The sequence below is a fragment of the Rana temporaria genome, chromosome 3 (genome assembly GCF_905171775.1).
Source record: "Rana temporaria chromosome 3, aRanTem1.1, whole genome shotgun sequence".
Taxonomy (NCBI): domain Eukaryota; kingdom Metazoa; phylum Chordata; class Amphibia; order Anura; family Ranidae; genus Rana; species Rana temporaria.
Window position 1 is genome coordinate 489,585,016 of NC_053491.1, and position 26,395 is coordinate 489,611,410.

The 26,395-nt window shown below is 46.1% G+C and overlaps 1 protein-coding gene across 5 annotated transcripts in view; it reads left to right on the forward strand.

The window, feature by feature from the left end:
• LOC120933758 (NACHT, LRR and PYD domains-containing protein 3-like) overlaps nucleotides 1-26,395 on the forward strand; it is a 534,782-nt gene that overhangs the window by 98,298 nt on the left and 410,089 nt on the right. For all 5 annotated transcript variants that reach the window (XM_040347135.1, XM_040347137.1, XM_040347138.1 and 2 more), the window contains exon 6: nucleotides 3,664-5,371. In XM_040347135.1, the coding sequence (XP_040203069.1) occupies nucleotides 3,664-5,371 (1,708 nt within the window). The remainder of the gene's footprint in view (nucleotides 1-3,663; nucleotides 5,372-26,395) is intronic.

The following is a 26,395-nucleotide window of genomic DNA, read 5'->3' on the forward strand; positions in this document are numbered from 1 at the left end:
TCTACATTGGTAAGATGAAAAGTCAACTAAGGGTACAGCTGGGGGAACATATGAGGGAAATTAAAGAGAAAAACCCTGAGAAACCCCTAGCTAGACATTTCACCCTTTTTCATGGTGGTAATTGAGCCGGCATGAAAGTAAAAGGTATCTATTCATTAAATCTCTCTCTGAGGAGGGGGGGACTTTGATCAGATACTACTCCAGAAGGAGAAAATGTGGATTTATCGTTTGGGTTCGCTTGTGCCTATGGGCTTGAACAACGAGCTGAACTTACAGCCATTCCTTGGAACTTGATGGATGCCACATTCTTTCTGATAAAATGTACCATAGACACACAAACACACACACACTTTGGTACTATTAGAGGGCATATTCCTCCCTTTTTTCCTCCAAGTATGTGCCTCATTATGTATTGTGTACATTGTCTATGTGTGATTATGTTATATGTAGTGCATGCTTTTTGTCCTCGTGTTTGATTCACCTTCATGCTATTTACCCAACTAGTAATTCAGTTAATAGGAATTATTGTACATCTGTTGCCAATATGCCCCAGTGACTTAATATACTGAGCTAGATTCAGGTAGCTCGGCACTTCTTTTGGCCGGCGTATCGCATCTCGTATGCGCTACGCCGACGTAAAACAGGGAGCCCAGACCAGTATTCTCAAAGATCTGGCGCCGTACGTTGCGCCGGCGTAGTGTAAATAGGCCGGCGTAAGCCCGCCTAATTCAAACTGGGCAGGTAGTGGGCGTGCTTCATTTAAATTAGCCGTGACCCCATGTAAATAAATGTCCGTTCGTACGGTACATGCGCGCGCATGCTCAGAATCACGTTGCAAATACTCCCTAAGAAACGTCGGCTCAATGCTTTCGACGTGAACGTAACCTACGCACACCCCCATTCACGTACCACTTAAGTAAACGACGTAAAATTCGACGGCTGTTCCGACGTCCATACCTTAACATTGGCTGCGCCTCATATAGCAGGGATGACTTTACGCCGGACGTAAGCCTTGCGTAAACGGCGTAGCGGGCGCAAGTACGTTTGTGAATCGGCGTATCTAGCTCATTTACATATTCTACGCGTTAATCTACGGAAGCGCCCCTAGCGGCCATCGTAAATATGCACCCTAGATACGACGGCGTACTAAGACTTACGTCGGTCGGATGAAGCAGGAATTCAGGCGTATCTAGTTCCCTGAATACCGCGCATAGATACGACGGCGCATCTTTCAACTTACGCGGCGTATCAATAGATACGCCAACGTAAAGTCTTTGTGAATCTAGCTCACTGTTTTTTCCTCCCCCTCAAGACTTGGGATCTAACCTATGTCCCCACTTTGGCGGTGTGCTATGTCATCTCTACACCACTCTTGGTAACACTTTGGATACAGCACATTTCCAGACACGGCTGTGTTGTGGATCTCCCTTGTCACACCTAACCAGGAGATACCAGTCAGCCCTATCAGAGTTTCCAGATACCATAGGAGTGGTAATGTATCAAACCATATTGTTGTGATACGATGTTTTGATGACAGCACACACATGCTTGAGAACTATTTGGACATATACACCTGCAATATTGGGCATCTTTACCCTGGTGGTCTGAGCATATAGTGGATCATTGGAGGAGACTATTTGATGGACTGTGTTCCCCGCAATGCCCCATTATTTTTACATTTCCACCACATATAGCTAGTTACCCCATCCGGTTTTTCAGCTCTGTCCCTTTTTCTCCTTCTGCTTTGGTGGCTTGAGCATCCAGGGGGATTTGGGTGTGGGTCTTACACTTCATACAGCATTGCTGTGCCTTTATGGGATTTCCTGTTGTGAGTGCACTCTCCCCAAATTACCTGGCGTCCGGACTTTGTTTATTGTTACATGTTTGTCATGTATGTCCTTGTTATGTGTGAGTTACTATGATCTGCCTGGCATCTCCATTCAGATCATACAACACTCTTTTAGTCTCCATATATTTATCCACCCACCGTGTATATCATATAATAAAGTATTATATGATATACATATTATTACAAGTAATACAAATATTTCTTTTTGATACATTACCAAATTGTTGGTGTTCCTTTAGCCCCCTTCTCTTTTTAATCACTCTGGATTGAAAGACTTTTAGCTAGATTCAGGTAGAGTTAGGTCGGCGTATTAGTAGATACGCCGACCTAACTCAGAATCTGCGCCGACCTATGTTTAAGTGTATTCTCAAACAGAGATACGCTTAAACATATCTAAGATACGATGGCTTGCGCCGTCCTATCTTAGGTTGCAATATTGAGGCTGGCCGCTAGGTGGCGCTTCCATTGCGGTCGGCGTAGAATATGTAAATCAGTAGATACGCCTATTCACGAACGTACGCCCGGCCGCCGCAGTACATTTTTGCCGTTTACGTAACGCATTACAGGCCTAAAGTTATTCCATCAAATAGATGGAATAGTAATGTTAAGTATGGTCGCCGTTCCCGTGTCGAAATTCGAAATTTTTACGTCGTTTCCGTAAGATGTCCGTGAATAGGTGTTTACGTCGTTTACGTCCACGTCGAAATCAATAGGCCCGTGCGGCGGACTTAGCCGCAATGCACACTGGGAAATGTAGGCGCACGGTGCATGCGCAGTTAAAAAAAAACGTCAATCAAGTTGGGTCAAGCCTCATTACCATAAAACACGCCCCCTCAGACAAATTTGAATTAGGCGCCCTTACGCCCGCCCGCTTTGGGCTACGCCGCCGTAACTTAGCAGGCAAGTACTTTGAGAATCAAGTACTTGCCACGCTAACTTACGGCGGCGTAGCCTAAACACGCTAAGCTACGCCGCCGCAAAGTTAGGACACCATACATGAATCTAGCTATTTGTTTATAGAGACAGACAAACAGCTATTTCTTCAAAATAACAAGAGGTAGGAATCTGCAACAATGTTTGTTTAAATCACCCAGAGGGGAATGTTTTTTTCTCAACAAAAGTGGAGTTACTCTTTAACCACTTGACCTCCAGAAGATTATACCCCTTCATGACCAGGCCATTTTTAGCAATACGGCACTGCATTACTTTAACTCACAATTGCGACAATGCACCCAAATAAATGTATTTATTTGACAGCATAGGAAAGTAAAACTGGGCAGGGCTGACATTATTTTTTTATATTTCAGTATAGAAAAGGCACAATGTTTTTTGCCACAAGAGGAAACTAGGATTTGAAAGAAATCCTGGACTGCCGCACTCCATTAAACAACGTCTTTATTGGATAAAATCAAATCAAAACATAATCCAAAAACAGTGCAGTCAAAAATAGAAAGTGAACACTAGGACAAAAAAATGGCTAACGTGTTTCACATCGTAAGATGCTTACTCCTAGCAGGAAACTAGGATACATGTGTATTTCTGGCAGGATCAATTGGTATTTTTCTTTACTTGCAGGGTATTTAAAGGGTAAAACATGGATACATATGCATATTGTAGATAAAAAGAATCTCTGTTTTCAAGTAATATCTGGATGTTTAATGACCACACACGGTAACCTGTAACATTTGAAACTAAAATGTAGTAATAATTACAGAAACTTTATTAACATTATGAACATTACAGAAGAAAATAACATCAACATTCTCAACTTCTACTTTAACCTGATCCATACAATATTTTCTTTATCTTTCCAGAAATTCAGGAAAAGCACAAACAACATCTGATGGAGAAGACTGAGACTCTAGAGGAGCATAGACCCCCAGGAACTACCCTGGAGCCACAAACATTCCCCTTCAATGAGCGTTATGTGAACCTGATTGTAGTCTCCACTGATCAGTTCAGGGAACGTCCCCAGAATGAGCTAATACAGACCGGGGTAAAACATGAGGAATGCTTGAAGGAAACACAGACAGGACTGGAACACATTTCCCCCAACAAGCTGTTCAGATGGAACCCCCAGTCACATTGTGTACCACGTGCAGTAATGGTGAGCGGAGTGCCAGGAATAGGGAAGACCACACTGATGCAGAAGTTTGTCTATGACTGGGTGACCGGAAAACACTACCAGAGATTTGCCTTTCTCTTCTTCTTCAGATTCCGGGACCTTAATAGACTGGGAGAGGTCAGCTTGGAGGAGATGATTCTTCATCAATATCCACATCTGGGGAGTCAGATTGGAGATATTTTACAAGATCCAGAGAGACTTCTGTTTATATTTGATGGATTAGATGAAAGTATTCACCAAATGGATTTCAGATCAAGTAAACTGTCCAATCCAAAGCAGAGATCACATTTTGGTAAGATTGTGGTCAGTTTGGTGAGGCAGAGTCTTCTTAAGGGTTGTTCTGTACTGATAACCAGTCGCCCAACCAGACTGGCATCAGTTGATACCGGTGTTTTCCAGAGAATAGCTGAGATCATGGGATTTCTCCATGAAGACAGACGGATCTTCTTTAATAATTTCTTTGGAAATGAGGAATTATCAGGGAAGGCTTTTCATTATGTGCAGGAGAATGACACTCTGTACACTTTCTGTTATATCCCATCATACTGCTGGATCATCTGTACAGTGTTATCAATGTGCTTCAGAGCCCAACCAATCACTGATCAGCTGATGACATCATTACCCAAAACAGTGACACAACTCTTTGTGACTTTTGTCTCCAACATTCTGGCCAATCACAGCCAGAATAAAGATGGTGGTCCCACTGACCGGGAACTGCTGACCTCTATTGGGTGGATGGCAGAACATGGAGTCATGAATCACATGATTGTATTTGATAAGCGTGATCTGGAGTCATTCAATGTGAGAAATGATAATCATCTCTTTTCATCTTTCATGATGGAATCTGGTCAGCCTCCTGATGTGGATTACACCTTCTTACATCTCACTCTTCAGGAGTTTTTTGCTGCTTTAGTCCATTTTATTAACTATAATGCTGACAGATTACAGAAAACACTTGGTGATGCTGAATCTTATGAAGACGGCCGTGTTGAAATATTCCTCCGTTTCCTCTGTGGTCTCTCAGACACTTCTACTAGATCCTTGTTAAAGTCTCATGGGGGAGAATTGTCTACTCAGGCTGCCAGACATGTCATCACCTGGATCCAGAAGAAAATACCAAAACAAACACCTCACAAATCCATAAGAGGCCGCAGAGAGCTTCTTAATGTATTCTACTATCTCTATGAGAGCAGGAATAAGGCTCTGGTGTCACAATGTATTGGATCAAACAATGTTGACTTTTCTGAGGTCCCCCTCAGCCCTCTGGACTGCTCTGTGCTGTCTTTTATCCTTCAATCCTGCAGAGACACAGAAGAAGTAAATCTAAGTTCATGTAAGATTCAGAGTGAAGGATTGAGGAAACTTATACCGGCTCTACACAAAATCAAGAGCTTAGGGTAAATATTAAATCTGATTTATCACATTTCTGTAATAAATTTGTATTTTTAGGTGTTTTCTAGGGTTGTCCCGATACTGATACTAGTATCGGTATCAGGGCCGATACCGAGCATTTGCGCGAGTACTTGTACTCGCGCAAATGCTGCCGATGCCTGACCCGATACTTCTATCTATCTATTGCAAGAGAGTGGCGAGGGGGCGGAGAGCGGGCGGGGGCGGAGAGCAGTTCTCAGGCAGGTAATAATTGGCTGTAATTAGTTCTTACTGTTCTCTATCATGTTGCGCTGTTCCTGGTGGCCCCTCCCCTCCTCTCGTCTCCTCTTGTTGTACGCTTGTGACAGCATCTGAGATGGACAAGAGGAGAGGAGGGGCCGCCAGGGAATAGCGCAACATGATAGAGGACAGTAAGAACTTATTACAGCCACTTATTACAGATGTGAGCCGCTTCCTGCGCTACTCTGTGCCCAGTAACCTGATGTGCCCTGCTGTGCCCAAGTACCCTGATGTGCCCAGTACCCCACTGTGCCCAGTACCCCGCTGTGCCCTGATGTGCCCAGTGCCCTGTGCCCAGTACCCTGCTGTGCCCAGTACAATGTGCCCAAGTACCCCGATGTGCCCAGTACCCTGCTGTGCCCAGTACCCTGATGTGCCCAGTGCCCCACTGTGCCCAGTACGATGTGTCCAAGTACCCTGATGTGCCCAGTACCCCGCTGTGTCCAGTACCCTGCTGTGCCCTGATGTGCCCAGTACCCTGATGTGCACCATACCCTGTGCCCAAGTACACCGCTGTGCCCAGTGCCCTGATGTGCCCAGTACCCCGTTGTGCCCTGATTTGCCCAGTACCCTGATGTGCCCCATACCCTGTGCCCAGTACTCTGATGTGCCCCATACCCTGTGCCCAGTACTCTGATGTGCCCCATACCCTGTGCCCAGTACTCTGATGTGCCCCATACCCTGTGCCCAGTACCCTGACCACCAATGTAAGAGACATTCTTAAATTTGAAAACTGTCACATTAAAAAAAAAGTATCGGTATTCGGTATCGGCGAGTACATGAAAAAAAGTATCGGTACTTGTACTCAGTCCTAAAAAAGTGATATCAGAACAACCCTAGTGTTTTCCCAGAGAAATTACCAATTATTAGTGTGAATTGTTTTCTGTTATATGCAGACTGTACATATCTATTTATATGAATACATCAGATAAGACTTAAAGGGGCACTAAAGGATTTTTTTTTTTTTAGCTAAATAGCTTCCTTTACCTTACTGCAGTCCTGGTTTCATGTCCTCATTGTTCGTTTTTGCTTTGAAGTAGCTGTAATTCTGCTGTGATCTCCACACTTCCTGGTTGCCTGTTTCCTTATAACCATCGTACTGGGAGATTTTCATGGTGGTCTAAGCTGTCATTACTGTGTGTCTAAAACTCCTCAGAATCAATCAGATTCATTTAAAAAAAAAAAACTGCCCTGGATTTGTTGTTTTTGTTCTGTGAGTCTTCCCGACTCACCTCTCACCCGGAAATTCATGTATGTACCTTTAAAACCGAACGTGAAACTAGAGGCACATTATATGATAGATTAAATTCAATTTTTAATCATTTTTAAAAGGAATCAGTTAACTTTTATGTCTCTATACCCAATAAACAGTCATTTCAGCAAAAAAAAATGTTTTCCTTTAGTGACCCTTTAAAGCAGAACTAAAGGCAAAACCTTATATTTTTGGATGGAGTAAAGGAAGGTTATAACCCATGTCTGTTTTTTGCCACCTGTATCGCATTGGGGAGATTTCCCTTCACTTCATATCCCATAGACAAAACAGGAAGTGAGAGGAAATCCCTTCAAATTGAGGAATCACTGGTTGTCATCAGAACTAGAGTTCTTATTGGAATATTTCCCCTCTTTTCCATGTTCTGGTGACAACTAGAGTTGAGCGGACACCTGGATGTTCGGGTTCGGACCCGAACCCGGACTTTGAAAAAAAAGTTCAGGTTCGGGACCGAACCCGAACCCGGACTTTGACCCGAACCCCATTGAAGTCAATGGGGACCCGGACTTTTGACTACAAAAATGTCTCTAAGTAGAACTAAGGGAAAGGGCTGGAGGGCTGCAAATGGCAGCAAAATGTCGGGAAGAGCATGGCAAGTACTCTGGAAATAAATGTGGCTAGGGAAATAACTTAAAATAACATAAAAAAAATAAAAATAAAAAATATAATGATTTTGACCTTGGAGGACGAGGTCCATACAGTTTTGTTCAAAATTATTCAACCCCCCAATGCTGTAAAGGGTTTTAGGGAATTTAGTGTACATTTGTAATTGTATTCAGAATGAAATCCTACAAGGACTTCATAAAGAACCATATGCAACTAATATGACATCAATTGGTTTTGTAATACAGTAGTAAATGCAAAATTGAAGGCAAAGGGCACTGTTGAAACGCTACCTGGTCGTGGCAGAAAGAAGATGCTGACTTCGACTGCTGTGAGCTACCTGAAGCGTAGAGTGGAGAAAAGTCCCCGTGTGACTGCTGAGGAACTGAGAAAAGATTTGTCAGATGTGGGTACTGAAGTTTCTGCTCAGACAATACGGCGCACACTGCGTAATGAAGGCCTCCATGCCAGAACTCCCAGGCGCACCCCCTTGCTGTCTCCAAAAAATAAGAAGAGTCGACTGCAGTATGCCAAAAGTCATGTGGGCAAACCACACAAGTTTTGGGATTGTGTTCTGTGGACTGATGAAACAAAATTAGAACTGTTTGGGCCCATGGATCAATGCTATGTATGGAGGAGGAAGAACAAGGCCTATGATGAAAAGAACACCTTGCCCACTGTGAAGCATGGCGGGGGGGTCAATCATGCTTTGGGGCCGTTTTGCTTCTGCAGGTACAGGGAAGCTTCAGCGTGTGCAAGGTACCATGAATTCTCTTCAGTACCAGGAGATATTGGATGACAATGTGATGCAGTCCATCACAAACCTGAGGCTTGGGAGACGTTGGACCTTTCAACAGGACAATGATCCCAAGCATACCTCCAAGTCCACTAGAGCATGGTTGCAGATTAAAGGCTGGAACATTTTGGAGTGGCCATCGCAGTCACCAGACTTAAATCCGATTGAGAACCTCTGGTGGGACTTAAAGAAAGCAGTTGCAGTGCGCAAGCCTAAGAATGTGACTGAAGGTGGAAGCAGCGGTGGAGAAGGAGGAGGAGGTAGCCAACACAGCAGGTTTTGGTTTTTAATTGATTTATTTTTTAAATTAGGGTAAACCCCAAAATAGTGAGACAGATCTAGGGTTGCTACCTAATCCCTTTAAACCTGAACACAGAGTAATTACACAGGTTCTGGGGCTAATTTAATGTCGATAAGGCACCAAGTGAGTTTAATTAGCAGCACCTTAATCAGCCAGAGAACCTGTGTAATTAATATGTTTTTGCTTTGAAAGGGATGAGATGGCAACCCTAGAAAGATCAGAAAAAAAAACAATGGCTGGGTAAGGCCGGCCCGGTGTCTATTCTGCACAAGGTACGGACAAGTCCTCTGGGATCCATGCCTGGTTCATTGTAATGAATGTGAGCTTGTCCACATTGGCTCTGGACAGGCGGCTGCATTTGTCTGTGATAACGCCCCCTGCCGTGCTAAATACACGTTCAGACAATACACTGGCCACAGGGCAGGCCAGCACCTCCAAGGCGTAAAGGGCAAGCTCAGGCCATGTGCCCAATTTGGAGACCCAGAAGTTTAAGGGGGCATAGCCGTCATTCAGTACGTGTAGGAGTGTGCTCACATACTGCTCCACCATGTTGCTGAAATGCTGCCTCCTGCTAAAACGTTCCATATCAGCTGGTGGTGCTGTTTGTTGTGGCTAGCTGACAAAGCTTTTCCACATTTCGGCCATGCTAACCCTGCCTTCTGAGGTGCTGGCGGTGCCCCTGCTGCGTTGGCAACCTCTTCCTCCTCCTCTGCCTTCGCCTTCTGCTTCCACTGTGCCCCCGCTGCCAGGTGGGAATTGCACCAGCAGCGCATCTAACAGCGTGCGCTTGTATTCGCGCATCTTGCGTTCACGCTCCAGTGAGGGGATTAAGGACGGTACATTGTCCTTGTAACGGGGATCCAGCAGCGTGGCCACTCAGTAATCAGCACCTGTCATAATGTGCGAAACACGCTGGTCGTTGCGGAGACACTGCAGCATGTAATTGCTCATGTGTGCCATGCTGCCCAGAGGTAACGAAAAGCTGTCCTCTGTGGGAGGTGTGTCCTCTGTATCCCCCCAGCCACGCACCAGTAATGGCCATGAGCTGGTCTGGATGCCATCCTGCTGTGAACATGGTTCCTCCTCCTCCATGTCTTCCTCCTCCTCATCCTCCACCGCATCATCCTCCAGAACTGTGCCCTTGCTAGACAATTGTGTACCTGGCCTTTGTTGGTGCAGGAACCCACCCTCGGAGCCACTTGTGAATGACTGCCCTGAAAGCCTTGCAAATGATCCTGATTCCTCCTCCTCCTCCTGTGCCACATCCTCTTCCATCATCGCCTGTAGCGTTTTTTCAATAAGGCATAGAACTGGGATAGTCACGCTGAGAGCGGCGTCATTGGCACTGGCCATGTTGGTGGAGTACTCAAAACAGCGCAACAAGGCACACAGGTCTCGCATGGAGGCCCATTTATTGGTGGTAAAGTGGTTCTGTTCCGCAGAGCGACTCACGCGTGCGTGCTGCAGCTGGAACTCCACTATCGCCTGCTGCTGCTCGCACAGTCTGGCCAGCATGTGCAAGGTGGAGTTCCACCTTATGGGCACATCACATATGAGGCGGTGAGCGGGAAGGCCGAAGTTACGCTGCAGCGCTGCCAGGTGAGCAGCAGCAGGGTGAGAACGCCGAAAGTGCGCACAGACGGCCCGCACTTTCTGCAGCAGCTGTGGCATATCTTGGTAAGTTCTCAGGAAACTCTGCACCACCAAATTCAGCACATGCGCCAGGCAAGGGATGTGCGTAAAAACCGGCTAGGCCCAGAGCTGCTACGAGATTTCGCCCGTTATCGCACACCACCAGGCCCGGCTTGAGGCTCACTGATGCCAACCACTCATCGGTCTGTTGTTCCATGTCCCTCCACAACTCCTGCGCGGTGTGTGGTTTTTCCCCCAAACAGGAAAGTTTTAAAACTGCCTGCTGGTGTTTACCCATGGCTGTGCTGAAGTTGGTGGTGAATTTGTTACACTGACTGGATGAGGAGGCGGTAGAGGATGAGGAAGCGGAGTAGAAGGAGTTAGGAACAGGAGGCAAACTGAAGCGCCCTGCAATCCTCAGTGGTGGAAGACATGCGCCAAACTGCTATCCGCCTCAGGCCCAGCCGCCACTGCATTTACCCAGTGCGCTGTTAGGGAGATATAAGGTCACTGACCATGCTTACTGGTCCACGTATCCGTAGTTAGGTGGACCTTGGCACAGATGGCGTTGCGCAGTGCACACCTGATTTTGTCCTCCACTTGGTTGTGCAGGGAAGGGATGGCTCGCCTGGAAAAGTAGTGGTGGCTGGGCACAACGTACTGTGGGACAGCCAATGCCATCAGGCTTTTAAAACTCTGCGTCTCCACCAGACGGAATGACAGCATTTCAAAGGCCAGTAATTTTGAAATGCTGGCATTCAGGGCCAGGGATCGCGGGTGGGTAGAGGGGTACTTCCTCTTACGCTCCAGTGTTTGGATGTTTGGTGACCCAGATGGTAGTGTTGCTTGCCGGTCCTCTAATTGAAGGGTGGCAGGTGGCACTGTCACTACGGAGGTGGATGAAGAGGCAGAGAGGCCCGAGACTGATGCAGAAGAGGAAGCAGGAGGAGCCAGAGACCTTTCTTGGTTTTTGAGGTGTCTACTCCACTGCAGCTCGTGCTTTGCACTTAGATGCCTGGTCATACAGGTTGTGCTCAGGTTGAGAACGTTTATGCCTCGCTTCAGGCTCTGATTGCACAACGTGCAAACCATGCGTGTCTTGTCATCAGCACATTGTGTGAAGAACTGCCACGCTAGGGAACTCCTTGGACCTGGCTTTGGTGTGCTCGGTCCCTTGCTGCGTTGGGCAGTAGCAGGCGTACTGTCTAGGGGATGGACGCTCTGCTTTGGCACCCTGCTCCCTCTTCTGCTGTGCTGGTGGCTCTGTGTGACCACCGCCTCTTCTTCCGAACTACACGGGTCACCTGCATGAGGTTGATTCCATGTCGGGTCGAGGACCTCATCATCTTCCACCCAGTCTTCAACACTGCCCTCCTTGTCGGTCTGCACAATTGCAAAAGCACCAGCAGTTGGCAACTGTGTTTCATCATCATCCAAGACGTGCTGTGATGGTCCCCCCATGTACTCGTCTTGAAATATAAGTGGTTGGGCATCGGTGCACTCAATCTCTTCCCCTTCTGGGGCTGGGCTAGGTGGATTGCCCTGGGAACACATGCTAACAGACTCATTAAAAAGAAGAAGAGACTGGTGCATGCTTTGGGGCTCAGACTGCTTGGCTGATTTGCAAGGGGGTGAGGTGAAAGACTGATGGTGGACATCGGCTGCAGGCGCCAACTCTGAACTTTCAGCACAAGACTGGTTGGAAAACAATGTGAAGGAACTGGAGGCACTGTCAGCAACCCAATCTACTACCGACTGTTCTGCTCCTGGCCTCAACATTCGTAGAGCTGGATTAGGCCCGACCAAATACCGCTGCAGGCTCTGTCGGCTACTCGCACCTGAGAAAGGTGTTTCACTTGTGCTTGTAGCTGGCACAAATCGACCACGTCCTCTCCCTGTAACAGGAGCTCCACCAGCAGCACCACGACCGCGGCCACGTCCCTTATTTGACGTTTTCCTCATATTTCTCAAATTTAGGGTCTTGCCCTAATTTTGAGAAATTTTAAATACACAAATAGTGTAATATGGTGAAATAGGCAGAGATTCACCTATATATTTCTCTACCTGTAGCAAGAAGCAGGAACCCAGCCCTAAACAATGTACTGGCGGAGTGCTGGGGAAATGGGCAGAGATTCACCTATATATTTCTCAAATTTAGGGTCTTGCCCTAATTTTGAGAAATTTTAAATACAAAAATAGTGTAAGCTGGTGAAATAGGCAGAGATTCACCTATATATTTCTCTACCTATAGCAATAAGCAGGAAGCCAGCACTAAACAATGTACTGCACAGACAGTATATCACAGGGGACAGGAGGAGTGCTGGTGAAATGGGCAGAGATTCACCTATATATTTCTCAAATTTAGGGTCTTGCCCTAATTTTGAGAAATGTTAAATACAAAAATAGTGTAAGCTGGTGAAATAGGCAGAGATTCACCTATATATTTCTCTACCTATAGCAAGAAGCAGGAACCCAGCCCTAAACAATGTACTGCACAGACAGTATATCACAGCGGACAGGTGGAGTGCTGGTGAAATGGGCAGAGATTCACCTATATATTTCTCCACCTATAGCAAGAAGCAGGAACCCAGCCCTAAACAATGTACTGCACAGACAGTATATCACAGGGGACAGGTGCAATGCTGTTGAAATATTCAGAGTCACCTATAGTTTGCTGACTGTCCCTATAGGAAAATTTCTGGAACCTGGACACAAACACAGTATATCACAGGTGGTGGCAGGTGCAGTGCTGTTGAAATATTCAGAGTCACCTATAGATTGCTGACTGTCCCTATAGGAACATTTCTGGAACCTGTCCCTGAACTATGTACTGGACAAAAAAACACAGTATATCACAGGTGCACAGGTGGTGGCAGGTGCAGTGCTGTTGAAATATTCAGAGTCACCTATAGATTGCTGACTGTCCCTATAGCTGAACAAAATTCCTAAACTATATGAAGCACAGCAGATGTCACAGGAATAAAGAGTGCTTGTTGAGATTTCTGAAGCAGGATACACCTAACACAGGGCCAAATCCACAAAAGGGATATGACGGCGTAATTGCTGTAACGCTGTCGTATCCCTGTTCCTAACTATGGAACTGATCCACAGAATCAGTTTTCCATAGTTAGGCAGAAGATCCGGCATGTGTAAGGGACTTACACTGCCGGATCTTAGGATGCAGTACCGCATCCGCCGCTGGGGGCATTTTGTGTCGAAATGCCGCCTCGGGTATGCAAATTAGCACTTACGGAGATCCACGAAGCTTTTCAGCTTCGTTTTTTCTCCGTAAGTTTTTGTTTGCATACGCAAATTTAGGGCTCCTTTTACATGGTGTAAAGTTAGTAAAAGCAGACCTTTCTGTCCAGCGACGCGATTTTTTTTAAATTTTGATTTTTTTTTTCCGCCGTATCTTTTTTTTTTCCCGACGCAACTTTATTGACCCGTCCCAATCCACAAAGCTCGGCGTAACGTAATTTCGCGCTATGCACGTCGGGAAAATGACGTCACGAGCATGCGCAGTATGGCCGGCGCGGGAGCGCGCCTAATTTAAATGGGAATCGCCCCCATTTGAATAGGAACGCCTTGCGACGGCGGAATTTAAGTTACACAGCCCAAAATTTCTAGGTAAGTGCTTTGTGGATCGGGCACTTAGGTAGAAATTTTAAGGCAGTGTAACTTAAATGGAAAAAATTAAGTTAGGCACGATCTTTGTGGATTTGGCCCACTGTCCCTAAGCAGCAACAACAGCCTTTCCCTATGATAACTAAAGCACAGTGACAACGAGACAGATACCATAAGATGATGCAGATATCAAAGAAATAAAGTGTGCTTGTTGAGATTTCTGAAGCAGGATACACCTAACACTGTCCCTAAGCAGCAGATTCCAGCAGCCTTTCCCTATCATAAGTGAAGCAGAGTGACGATCTGTGCTGTGTGCCTCTATCTAATATAGAGGCTGGTCACATGATGGGTCACATGCTGCACTGGCCAATCACAGCCATGCCATAAGTAGGCATGGCTGTGATCAGTTCCCAGTCACAGTAGTAAAACGAATGGCGATTGGCTGCCGTGCAGCGTGCCAAAACATACCCGAACTCCGAACCCGGACTTTTTCCAATTATTCGGGTTCGCAAACTTTACAGTTCGGGTTCGCTCAACCCTAGTGACAACCCAACATATTTTTTTTCCACTTTCACTCTCGGAGATATTAGTAAACAGGACAAATAGAGGGTGTATCACCCTATTGGGGGCACAAACAGTAATAAAAACCTTACAGGCACTCTAATCCTTCTCCACATAATTGAAACCTAAAAAATGTTGTCTTTAGTTATACTTTCATTTTCACAGAGAAATACTTTTATTTTGAAATGTTGAATTATTACCCAGAATGAACAGACGAATGACATTGTGTTTCTACCTTTTGATTGATGAACCGAGTGGGTGCAGTGAATGCTAAAAAGTGGGTGTGACTTGTTAAAAATGGGTGTGAACCAATATGTGTGATTGAAGCTGTGTGTTACATGTATATAGATTGAGTTTAGTGAAAAAGGGCGTGGTTAGGTAAAATATGAGCCTACTCAAAGTATACACTGTACACATATCCAGTGGCGGCTGGTGAAGTTTTAGGATGGGGGGGCGCAAGACCCCGCCCTTCCACATTTGGTCCCTCCCACGTCTCATAAGCCACACCCCTTATAGAATCCACCACTCCGTCCCCTGTATTCCACTTGCTTCCACTCATATTGTCAGGAGTATACAGCTCAGCATCACAGCACAGAGTATACAGCCCCAGCATCACAAATCATGGTATATAGCGCAGCCTTACAGATCGGTGCAAACAACGTAAAAAATGACACTGTTAGTAATGAAGGACTCGAATTGGGCAGGAGATTAGCAGATACTGCGGACATACTGCACAAGATTACCAGAGACTGCGGACATACTGCATTACTTGTCTTGCGACTTGGGACTTGAACCTTGCATGACAAGTCGTACCCCATTTTTTCCAATGAGAACCGTTCATATCTGTGCGACTTCAGGTCACAGCGACTTCAAAGTAGTCCCTGCATTACTTTGGTCCCACTTTGATGCAACTTGAGGTCCATAGACCTCCGGAATACACAGGCATTGCTTTAAGTCGCATTAAAATTGCGGTAGAATTGTGCAACTTTCAGACTGCATTAGCCTGAAAGTCGCACTATTCTGCCACAATTTTTTGCTGCGATTTTGCAGCACGACTTGAAGCAATGTATTCTGGAGGTCTATGGAGCTCAAGTCACATCAAAGTGGGACAAAAGTAATGCAGGAACTACTTCAAAGTTGTATAAGCGAGTGGGGTGGTGTGCCGGCCGCCGATGTTGGGTATACAAGTACTTTAAATTGCAGGTCTAGCCCTGGCATAGTTTCTACCTGTGACGGACAAGCACAAGAATATGTCACCAGTGCAGCCACTGAACCCTCAATCCATAACCACCACACCAGCTACAATAATGCAGTGCAGACACGTAAAACTGTGTGTTACACAATAGTGTACACAGGTAGAATAATTATGGATTTATTAGCATAAGGGTGCCAACACACAGCCACATGCCATCTGCATTAAGCAATCCACATTCAAATTTATATATAAATAAAACTGCCATGTACATAACCTTAAACCACTTTTCTATAAGCTATAACTTAGCAATGTAATTAGGATTAAGGAAATGTCACCTATTGCAGCAGTTACTGGGCAGCATTTAGTGATGGGCACTGGGCTGGAACTAATATTTATTGCTAATTGCAGGGTATCGGGTCACTGTGACAGATTGGGTCTGTCTGCGGGAATTTATCAAGGCTGGATGCATTTATCTGTGTGACATGCTGCCATCCGTCAATCCATGTGTGCTAGGGCCTCCAGCAATGACTGGGTTAACAAGTTTAACACCATTGAAATAACAGAGTAGTGACTGTGGTGCTCAGTGAGGGAGAGGCATGCCTGGGATTCCACTGTCTGGACTCTGGTCATGCTGCTGCAGTTTGTATTACAACATAATGTAGTTAAGAGGGGAAGACATAGCTCTGCTTACCTGTTCCCCGTCGGGACGCACTGAGCTCGAGAGTGCCGACGTCACTTCCTGTTTTTCCAGTGACGTCGGAACGAGCGCAGAGACGAGCGCGTGCACAAAGAAATGCACCCGCCCGGCCATAACAATGCTACTGGCATTGCACCGGAAGCAAGTGGCGTAATCGGCAGCGCCACAAAGGCATATTTTGGCTGCCAATGTAGCGCCACGTCTGCAATCCCGTGATTGCACAGACGTGGCGCTACTCCTACCGCACTATGCCCGGCGCGCCGACACAGTGCACATAATTACCTATTTTGGATTTTTTTTTTCTTAAAGGGACAGGTTTAATTTTTTTTTTTTTACAGACTGGGGGAGGGGGGGGCGGCGCCCGGGCGCCCCCTATGGACGGGCCGCCACTGCACATATCACAGTTAGGGATGGGCGAACGGTTTGGCCCGAGCATGAGTGGGGGCCGAACATTTGACAATAAACGAAAAAATAGTATTTTTAAAACAGCTTACCTGTGAAATCCTTTTCTTGGGAATACATCATGGGACACAGAGCCTTAATTAATGGGTTATGTAATCACCACAGGTGATTGGACACCAGCAAACCCAATTTAGAATTGAGTTCCTCCCCTATATAACCCCTTCCAAATGGAGAGTGCCTCAGTTTTGTAGCAAAGCAATAAGTGTTCCACGTTTAAAGGGGTTGTAAAGGTAAAATACATTTCCCTAAATAGCTTCCTTTACCTTAGTGCAGTCCTCCTTCATTTACCTCATCCTTCGATTTTGCTTTTAAATGTCCTTATTTCTTCTGAGAAATCCTCACTTCCTGTTCTTCTGTCTGTAACTCCACACAGTAATGCGAGGCTTTCTCCCTGGTGTGGAGAAAGCCTCTTGAGGGGGCGAGTAGGAGAGTCAGGACGCTATCTACTTTGCAGATAAAGAAAGGAGCTGTGTGTTAGTGGGCGTCCTGACACTCCTGCTCGCCCCCTCCCCCCTCAAGAGGCTTTCTCCACATCAGGGAGAAAGTGTCGCATTACTGTGTTTAGTTACAGACAGAAGAACAGGAAGTGAGGATTTCTCAGAAGAAATAAGGACATTTAAAAGCAAAATGCTCTGCCCCCAACTTTTTCAATCTAAACTTTGGGACCTCCAGGTGGAATTGAGTGGCTGCTCTCAATGAACGGTGAGATGTCTTGTCAATTTCGCCTGGAGGTAAGTAAGACCTAATTTATTGAATGCCTTAAAAACTAGTTTTTAAGGCAGAAGAAAACCAGAACTAGTTTGGCCCCTTTAAAAGAATTACTGGGGCAGGGGTCACTAGGGGGCGCAGAATCCTTGGCCTGGGAAATAAGTCCCAGGACAAAGTCTGCTGTCACATCTTTAAAAAAGAACTGAGGGTGGTCAAGTAAAGCTGGCTTTATATCAGACTGAATTGGGGCATTTAACGGACCATTCAACTCTGCTGATATTTTTAGGCCAAGATGTATTTTTTCTATCTTCCCCACAAAAAAGTCGGCAAACATTTGGGCTGTCTGCGAGAAAACCTCCACTTCTAAGTGAAGTGCCCTCGGGGAAGTAAACTCCTGGACAATTCTAAAAAGTTCCTTTCCATTATTGTTGGCTTTCTCCACCCTCGCTGCCACAAAAGTTTTCTTTGTGAGCAGGATGGCGTTCTTATAAAGCCCCATATGGGATTTCCATAACATCTTTAAATCCGGGGAGGGATTCTTTCTCCACACCCGTTCCAAAGCTCTCCCCTCTCTCCGCTGCACCTTAAGAGCCTCGGTATACCATGGGGCAGAGCTAAAAGCCCTACCTACCTTCTTTTTTTTTCTGTTTGAAGGGTTCCACTATGTCCAGGGCCCCCACAATACCATTATGAATAGCCCTGAACACAGTCTCTACATCAGATTCAGGAGTGGAGACCAGCTCCCTTTCCAGTAAAGAGTTAAACCTTTCTTGAGGGAATTTCCTAAAATTTCTGAAGGAACAGTCCATTATAGAGGTGGAAATGTTTTCCTTTAATAAGTATAAACTAGTAAATGACGCAGCACAATGGTCTGTCCATGGAATAGTCAAAGTGGCCGTGAAATTAAGACTTATTTCTCTAAAGAGAATCAAGTCTAAAGCATGGCCAGACTGATGGGTGGGCCCCATTGTTAAAAACAACAGTCCCATCTCATCAGAGCAGTGAAAAAAATCTCTCACTTCCTTGATACTGTGATCTTCAGACCAAATGTTAAAATCGCCTAAAAAGATCGCAGGGTGGGGTCTACAAAGTGTATTCATAGCCCACTCCCAAAATTTAGCCAGACTAGCAGTTTTCAAATTATGGCAGATATACACTACATGAAGGTCCAAGAGGACCTTGTCAACACCTAAAAATTGGATCGAGAGAATCTCGCATCCCTTCATATTCAGTTCTTCCGTCTTTTTAACTTTTAAATTTTGTTTAAAAACTACCGCTGTCCCTCCACCTCTCCTATAGCCCTGTTTTGATAGATAATCTTGTAACCTGGGGGGATAGCAGACGCTATAACAGGTCCACTAGCCTCATCTAACCATGTCTCTGTAAAACAATAAACATCGTAATTTCTGTAATGAAGTCAAATATAAAAACATGGTGAGCGGTTCTCACCCACCAAAAGACAGAACATACTCCGCTTTGCACATAAGTCATCTTTATGCGCAAAAACTCAGGAGACAAATTACAAGGTCCTTACTCGCTGGTACAGAACCCCAGATCTCCTAAATAAGCTATTTCCCAACACTACCGACACCTGCTGGAGATGCCAGCAAGAGAAGGGCACCCTACTCCATGTGTTCTGGGATTGCCCACTGATCAGGGGCTTCTGGGGAGAGGTACGCCGGATCACCCAAAAATTTACGGGGTACACAGTGCCGGATGACCCGGCTTACTTCCTCTTACAGGCAACTAATATACCACCTGGGTCTTATAAAAAGTCGGTGGTGCGTCACCTTTTGGACGCAGCCAGAGCCTGCGTGCCTCTCCGCTGGAAATCCCCTCACCCCCCGACTATCTCTCTCTGGCTAAACAAAGTAGACGAGATCAGTCGAATGGAAGACCTCATCCTCTCCAGCCAACAGCGACAGGAGACGTACTCTGAGACTTCGCAGATGTACAACATCTTCAAGTACTCAGAGGAAGGACAACAGCTCAGAGAGACCGACTGCCAACTGTCTACGCATCCACAGGTTTGATGCTTGCTCCTTTTGACAAACAGTCTGTCCAGGATTGACACAGAAATACATTACGCCCCTTGGGGGCGCCTTGCACTAGCCCTGCTCAGGCAGTTCCCCCCCCCTACCCCCCCCCCCTCCCCCGCCCTCTCCTCCCTACCTCCCTCCCTACTCTCTTCTAATTTACTCTCTAACCCCTATTTTATCTCTCTCTACCCTGAAAACGGAAAACGGTTATAGAGGCTGGTCCGATCGAACCCCGGCATCGTGGCACGAGGAAGTACTCGTCGCCTCGACAGACACTCCCTCACTGAGATCTAGTTATATTCTAACATGCACGCTGTAATGTGTCGATGACATTAGCTTCACACTTGTTATTTTACCAATGTACGAGAACTGTTGTATCTACTGTTAACATTGTATGTTGAAGGTCCGCGAGGACTGGCTTTCTGGTGATAAATAAAACATTTAAAAAAAAACAAAAAAAAACATGGTGAGCCTTCATTGAGCGAAGATTCAGAAGCATCCGTGTCAGCTCACTCCGTGCCTGCTGTTGTATATTACTTCTGCAAGAAATGTTGTTCTTTGTTCTCTTATTTTTCTCCAGTATATCATTGCCCTGTCTCGTAGTCCTCCTACTGACCCTGTCCTTCCCATGGAGGGTTCCACTAATGTGTTTGCCCCCCTGACAAGCGCTTCTAGCGTTTAAACTCATAGCAATGCCATACTTTTCAATCATATATTAGTGGCAAAACAAGGGAGGGCAGAAAAAATAAAACATAAAACAAACGTTCACTTGTCACCCAGTGCTGCAGGGGTTAATTCTCCAGGCCTCAGCTTGCTATAATTGTTTTTGCTGCAGTTAGAACTGTCCCATTATCCAGCTCATCAGACTCTCACACTGCTTCCTAGAGATGTTTGTCTTCAAATGTGTTCAAGTGGGATATGAAATCCTCAAAATGGCATGGAGCTTAACTTCACCACTTCACCTTCCATTTCTTCCTATTGGGCAGTGAGACCATCCAAGTCCAGTGTGAGTAAACACAGGTGAAAGCTTGCTTCACTTGCTGACAGTTGGATGTGCTGTTAAGTTCAGATAGCTAAACAGTATGAATCAGCTGACATAAGGTCAGACGATGATGAACTAGTGGAAATGAAGGAGTGGATTCCCTTCTTACCAAGTCCTGTGTAAGTAGGCACAGGTGGAAGCTTGCGACACTTGCTGACTATTAAATATGCCGGTATCTTATGTTCAGAAAAGAGACATCAACATGAATATGAAAAAATATATAAGCTGTACCACCGTTGCTTGTGGGAAAACAGGATCAGTAATAGCAGATATCAGTCCATCCACTTATAGTACAGGCAGTCACACAGCCATTGCTGTGTTTGATCAGAGAAAATGTTTTACAGGTAAGCTGTATTAAAAAATCTAATTTTCTTGATCATACATCATGGGACACAGAGCCTTAATTACTTACTGGGATGTCCCATAGCAATTCTAAATTTTTGAGGGGAGAGAGACACAGATCAGAATAAGACCACCATCGAGCCAGAGGATCTATACTGCTGCCGGCAGCACACTACGCCCGAAGGTGGCATCCTTGTAACCTCTCACATCTACCTGATAGAATTTTGTAAATGTATGGACCGAAGACCAAGTAGCAGCCTTACAGATCTGCACCATGGAGGCCTGGTGATGCACTGCCCATGAAGCACCAACTGCTCTAGTAGAGTGCGCTTTCACCTGAAAAGGAAGGCTCTTCTTTTCTAAATCATAGGCCTGAATAATGACTTGTCGAATCCACCTTGCAATAGTGGATCTTGACACTGCTTGGCCTTTCTTTGGGCCTTGTGGCAGAATGAACAGACAATCAGTCTTCCTTGTCTGAGCCGTAGCTTGCAGATAAACCCTTACCGCTCTTACAACATTTAGAGAGTGTAGACTTTCTTCTTCCGCAGACTGCAGATTTTGGAAAAAAAGACGGTAGGACTATATCTTGGTTCAGATGAAAACCTGAAACCACCTTAGGTAAGAAATTTGGGTGAGGCCATAGCACCACCCTGTCTTCATGAATAATCATGTTTGGTTATTTACACGAAAGAGCCGCCAATTCCGATACCCTTCTAGCCGAGGATATGGCTATAAGAAAAAACTGTTTTTGTGTCAACAGATTTAGAGAAACCTGGTATAAAGGTTCAAAAGATAGCTTCTGTAAAACAGACAACACCAAATTCAAATCCCATGGGCACACAGGAGACTTAATCGGCGGATTTAACTGCAGTACACCCTGAACAAATGCCCTAACTAGGGAATGAGAGGCAAGCGGTCTTTGAAAAAATACAGACAAAGCCGAGATTTGGCCCTTGATAGTGCTCAAGGCCAACCTCATGTCTAAGCCCAACTGAAGAAAGGCAAGAATCCTATTAATGGCAAACTTTCTAGGATGCCACTTTCTGGGTTCACACCAGGAAACATATGCCTTCCAGATTCTGTAGTAGATGAGCCTGGAGGCCGGCTTCCTAGCATTAACCAGAGTGGATAGGACTGGCCCTGAGCCCACATTTCCTCAGAATGTGGGACTCAACAGCCAAACTGTCAAATTTAGACTTTGTAAGGCAGGATGGGATATTGGACCCTGCGATAGTAGGTCTGGGCATAATGGAAGAACCCAAGGTCTTCCTACTGCCACCCTTATGAATTTTGGGTACCAGGATCTCCTGGGCCAAGCCGAGGTGACCAAAATCACAGACGTCACAGATCCATGGGACCAATACTTCGGTTGGATGAACGGGTGGCAGAGAATTTTAACGCAAATAGGAGTAACTATAGTAATCGTCCTATTTCTCCTAGCTCTGGTAATTTGTTGCATACTCCCTTGTCTGAATAATAACTGTTAGCAAAAATGTAGATTGGATAAATTATATATATTACAATCAGCAAATGTTTGTCAACTACACGAGAGATGCATTCCAGGGAATAGCCGAACAGTTGGAGGCCGACTCTCAAATGACTTTCCAGAACCGGATGGCTCTGGATATGATATTTGCAGAGAAAGGAGGGGTTTGTACTATGATAGACAAAATGACCAGCACCACTTGCTGTACCTATATTCCAGACAACACCGGTCCGAATGGCCAAGTCACTGTAGCTCTTAAAGTTGAAGAATCTGTCAGTTGAACTAAAGAAAAAATCAGGCGTCACAGATCCATGAGACCAATACTTCAGTTGGATGAACGGGTGACAGAGAATTTTAATTCAATCTTATTTTATTCATAAGAAGAAAAGGAAGAAACACATAGACAGATAGTGTCTCAAACATTACATACAATGAAAACACTTACATCAGCAGTAAGCAACGTGTTTGACATAACAAACTCATGTCCAAGATACTTGAGAAATGGGAACGAGAGCATGTGTATGCGGACCACTACAAGGCCGTTCATTTAAACAATCCCCAGATATATAATATGAATATTAATTGCATCCACCAACCTCGCATTTTTGAGGGGGTCAGTGTTGCGCCACATATGGCATATTAGGGGAGATAATGCATGAGTCTGCAGGCAAAATAAGACATGGGGTCACATAACGAATCAGGAATACTAAGCGGGTCGGGGCCATGATATGTTTAGCTCAATAGATTCCTAAGGAAGTATTTAGAGATCAAGAGAAGGAGAAGAAGCATGGGCAGACAAAGAGGGGGGCAGAGAGACAGGGGAAAAGGGTCAAGGGACAAGAATCACTCCATCATGGCGTCAGGGTCACATCATCCAGGCCACCCTCGGCCCAAGAGATAAACTCAGAAGAGTATCGGAACATGGACCATGAAGTCCAGGTGAGAGAAAACTGCTCGCTTTTACCACCCTCTTCCGCTAACAGACGCTCAAAGTCCCTTATGCGGTCCACTTCAACAGCCCAATCCCCCAGGGAAGGCATGGTTGCCGATCTTCAATGACGGGGGATCACCACTCTGGCCGCCGCCAGGAAGTGTCGTAGTACATCGTTTTTGATGGATTTGAACGTGTCAGGGAGTATAGATAGGAGAGCCATCTCAGGGGAAGGGTGAATAGAGGTCGCCATCAGTTTGCAGTACAATTTGAAAATCCGCCTCCAGAATCCCTGTACAGGAGGGCATTCCCACCAGATGTGGAGCATGGTTCCCCAAGATCCAAGACACCGCCAGCAGGTGTCCGGCACTGCCAAAATTGAAATGGTGGATAGTTGTTGGGCATCTGTACCATCTTGTTAGCAACTTGAACCCCTTCTCTTGGGTCTTAGTGGCCAAGGATAGCTTGTGCGTCAGGATAAAACACTTCTTCCAGTCTATAAGGGAAATAGAGTGACAAAGGTCCGTCTCCCAGGCCACTGTAAATGGCGGGGGGTCAGGGGAGAAGATACTGAGCAACATGGAGTAGAGTTGAGATACCACATGTGTTGGAGGTTCCGCCTGCAGAAGCAGCGCCTCAAACCCCGTCGGTTCAGCAAGGATGTCCGGAATGGATGGGAAGGTTCGAATGTAAGAAGTAATCTGTTGCCTCTGAAGCCACCGCATGGGGTGTCGGGAGGTCGGATCGGTCGGGGTATCAGCCCTCAGGGTGGGGTCTGCTCGAAGGACCTGGGCAAGCCTCCCATGATCCTCCTTTCGCCATGGTCCGAATCTCGTTGCGGACATGGCCGGCGGGAAGGCTGGGGTCCCAAAGAAGGGAGTCATAGGACCCATGTGGTTTGACAAGCCCCTCCTGGGTCGCAGGTGATCCCAAATCTAGAGCGTTTGAAGGGTAAGGTCGCCTAAAGGGCCCGAACCCCCCCGAACCGTAGGTGAGGTCCATGGGAGAGCGGAGAGTTCAACTGGGTTCATGTGGCTTTCCAACTGAACCCAGAGTTTGGTTGAAGAGTGATGGAACCAGTCTAATATACGAGTGAGCACCGCAGCCTTATGGTACAAGGAGGCGTCTGGGGCTCCAGCTCCCCCCCTAACCTTTGGAAGAGATAATGTTTCATATCGTATTCTGGGACGGGCAGCATTCCAAATGAATTTGGAGAACATCCGGCGCAGCTTCTTAAAGTACAAATTAGGTATATGAATAGGGATGGTTTGAAACAAATATAGGAACCTAGGGAGGACATCCATTTTCAGGGCATTTACTCTACCTAGCCATGAGATCCGTTTGGACGCATACGTAGTTAGATCTGCTTGGGTCCTAAGAAGTAGGGGGGTAAAGTTCAGGGAAAAGAGTTGGGATGGATCCGCCGGGATTTGAATTCCGAGGTACCTGATGGAGGTAGAGCCAGTCTTGAAGGAAAAAGTAGTGGATAGTCTCCGTAGGTCTGACTTGGATAAAGATACGTTAAGGGTTTCAGATTTGGTGTAGTTCACCTTGAAATTGCTAACCTCTCCAAATTTCTGAAATTCCTGCAACACTGAAGGCAAGGATGTATGTGGGTGTGTCACAAACAAGAGCAGATCATCCGCAAAAAGGGCGAGTATAGTATGAGTGGGCCCGATCGTTATGCCCTGGACCGAGGGATTGTTACGTAGAGCAATGGCTAGATGTTCCATTGTAAGAACATAGAGGAGGGGGGACAGTGGGCAACCCTGTCGAGTCCCGTTAGATATAGAGAAGGTCGGAGATAGTGAGCCGTTCAATCTAACCCTAGCAGATGGAGAAGAGTAAAGGGACATTATCCTCGCGATCATATTAGGTCCCAAGCCTATTTGTTGCAGGGATAGTCGAAGGAACTGCCAGTCTACACGGTCGAATGCCTTCTCGGCATCGACCGTTAAAGGAGTTCTCTGACCTAAAACTTTTAACCCCCGCTGTGCCCGGGCTGTAAAACTATACAAAATAAACTTTCACTTACCTGCCTACGATCCCCGTTGTTCCGATATCGCCGTCCCGTTCTCCGGTCCCGGGCCCCTTCCGCTTCCTGTGTGTCGGTGACTCATAGTGCGCTCAGCCTATCAGCGGCCGCAGCAATGTCCCGTCGCGGCCGCTGATAGGCTGAGCGCACTATGAGTCACCGACACACAGGAAGCGGAAGAGACCGGGACCGGAGAACGGGACGGCGATATCGGAACAACGGGGGATCGTAGGCAGGTAAGTGAAAGTTTATTTTGTATAGTTTTACAGCCCAGGCACAGCGGGGGTTAAAAGTTTTAGGTCAGAGAACTCCTTTAAGAGGCACAATGGGACCTCGTGAGACCGGGCATAATCAGTTAAAAGAAGGGTCTTTAGGGTATTGTCCCTAGCCTCACGGCCACTCACAAAGCCGACCTGATCTAGGTGTATTATCCCTGGCAACAGTGGTTGCAGCCTATTTGCCAGTATTTTAGCAAAGACTTTCAGATCGACACCAATCAAAGAAATCAGCCTATAATTAGCGCAAAGAGTAGGGTCCTTGCCCGGCTTTGGAATGAGGGAGATGTGGGCCTCAAGTGTTTGTGGAGGAAACACTGAGCCCCCTGTCAGAGAGTTGAACACCTTAGTAAGAAAGGGTGCGAGAAGGGCAGAAAATAGTTTATAGAACTTGGGAGTGAAGCCATCCGGGCCCGGGCTCTTTCCACTCGGCGTACCCGCTATGGCTGTGGCGACTTCATCTTCCGTGATAGGGGCTTCCAGATCCGCAACGGTGTCAGCATCTAATGTAGGAAGTGCGGTATCCGAGATATAGGACAATTGGTCATCTACCCCAGAACAAGGGGAACCGGTCGATCGGGTCGCAGGAATATTATATAGGGATTGATAGAAGTCCCTGAATTCCTCAGCCATCTTAGTCGGTGCGGAGATCAACTCTCCCCGCACCCCCCGAATGTGGGGCACAAAGGCGGAAGATCCTTTTGGATGTAGGGAGCGAGCCAGCGATCGACCACATTTATCTTGAAAC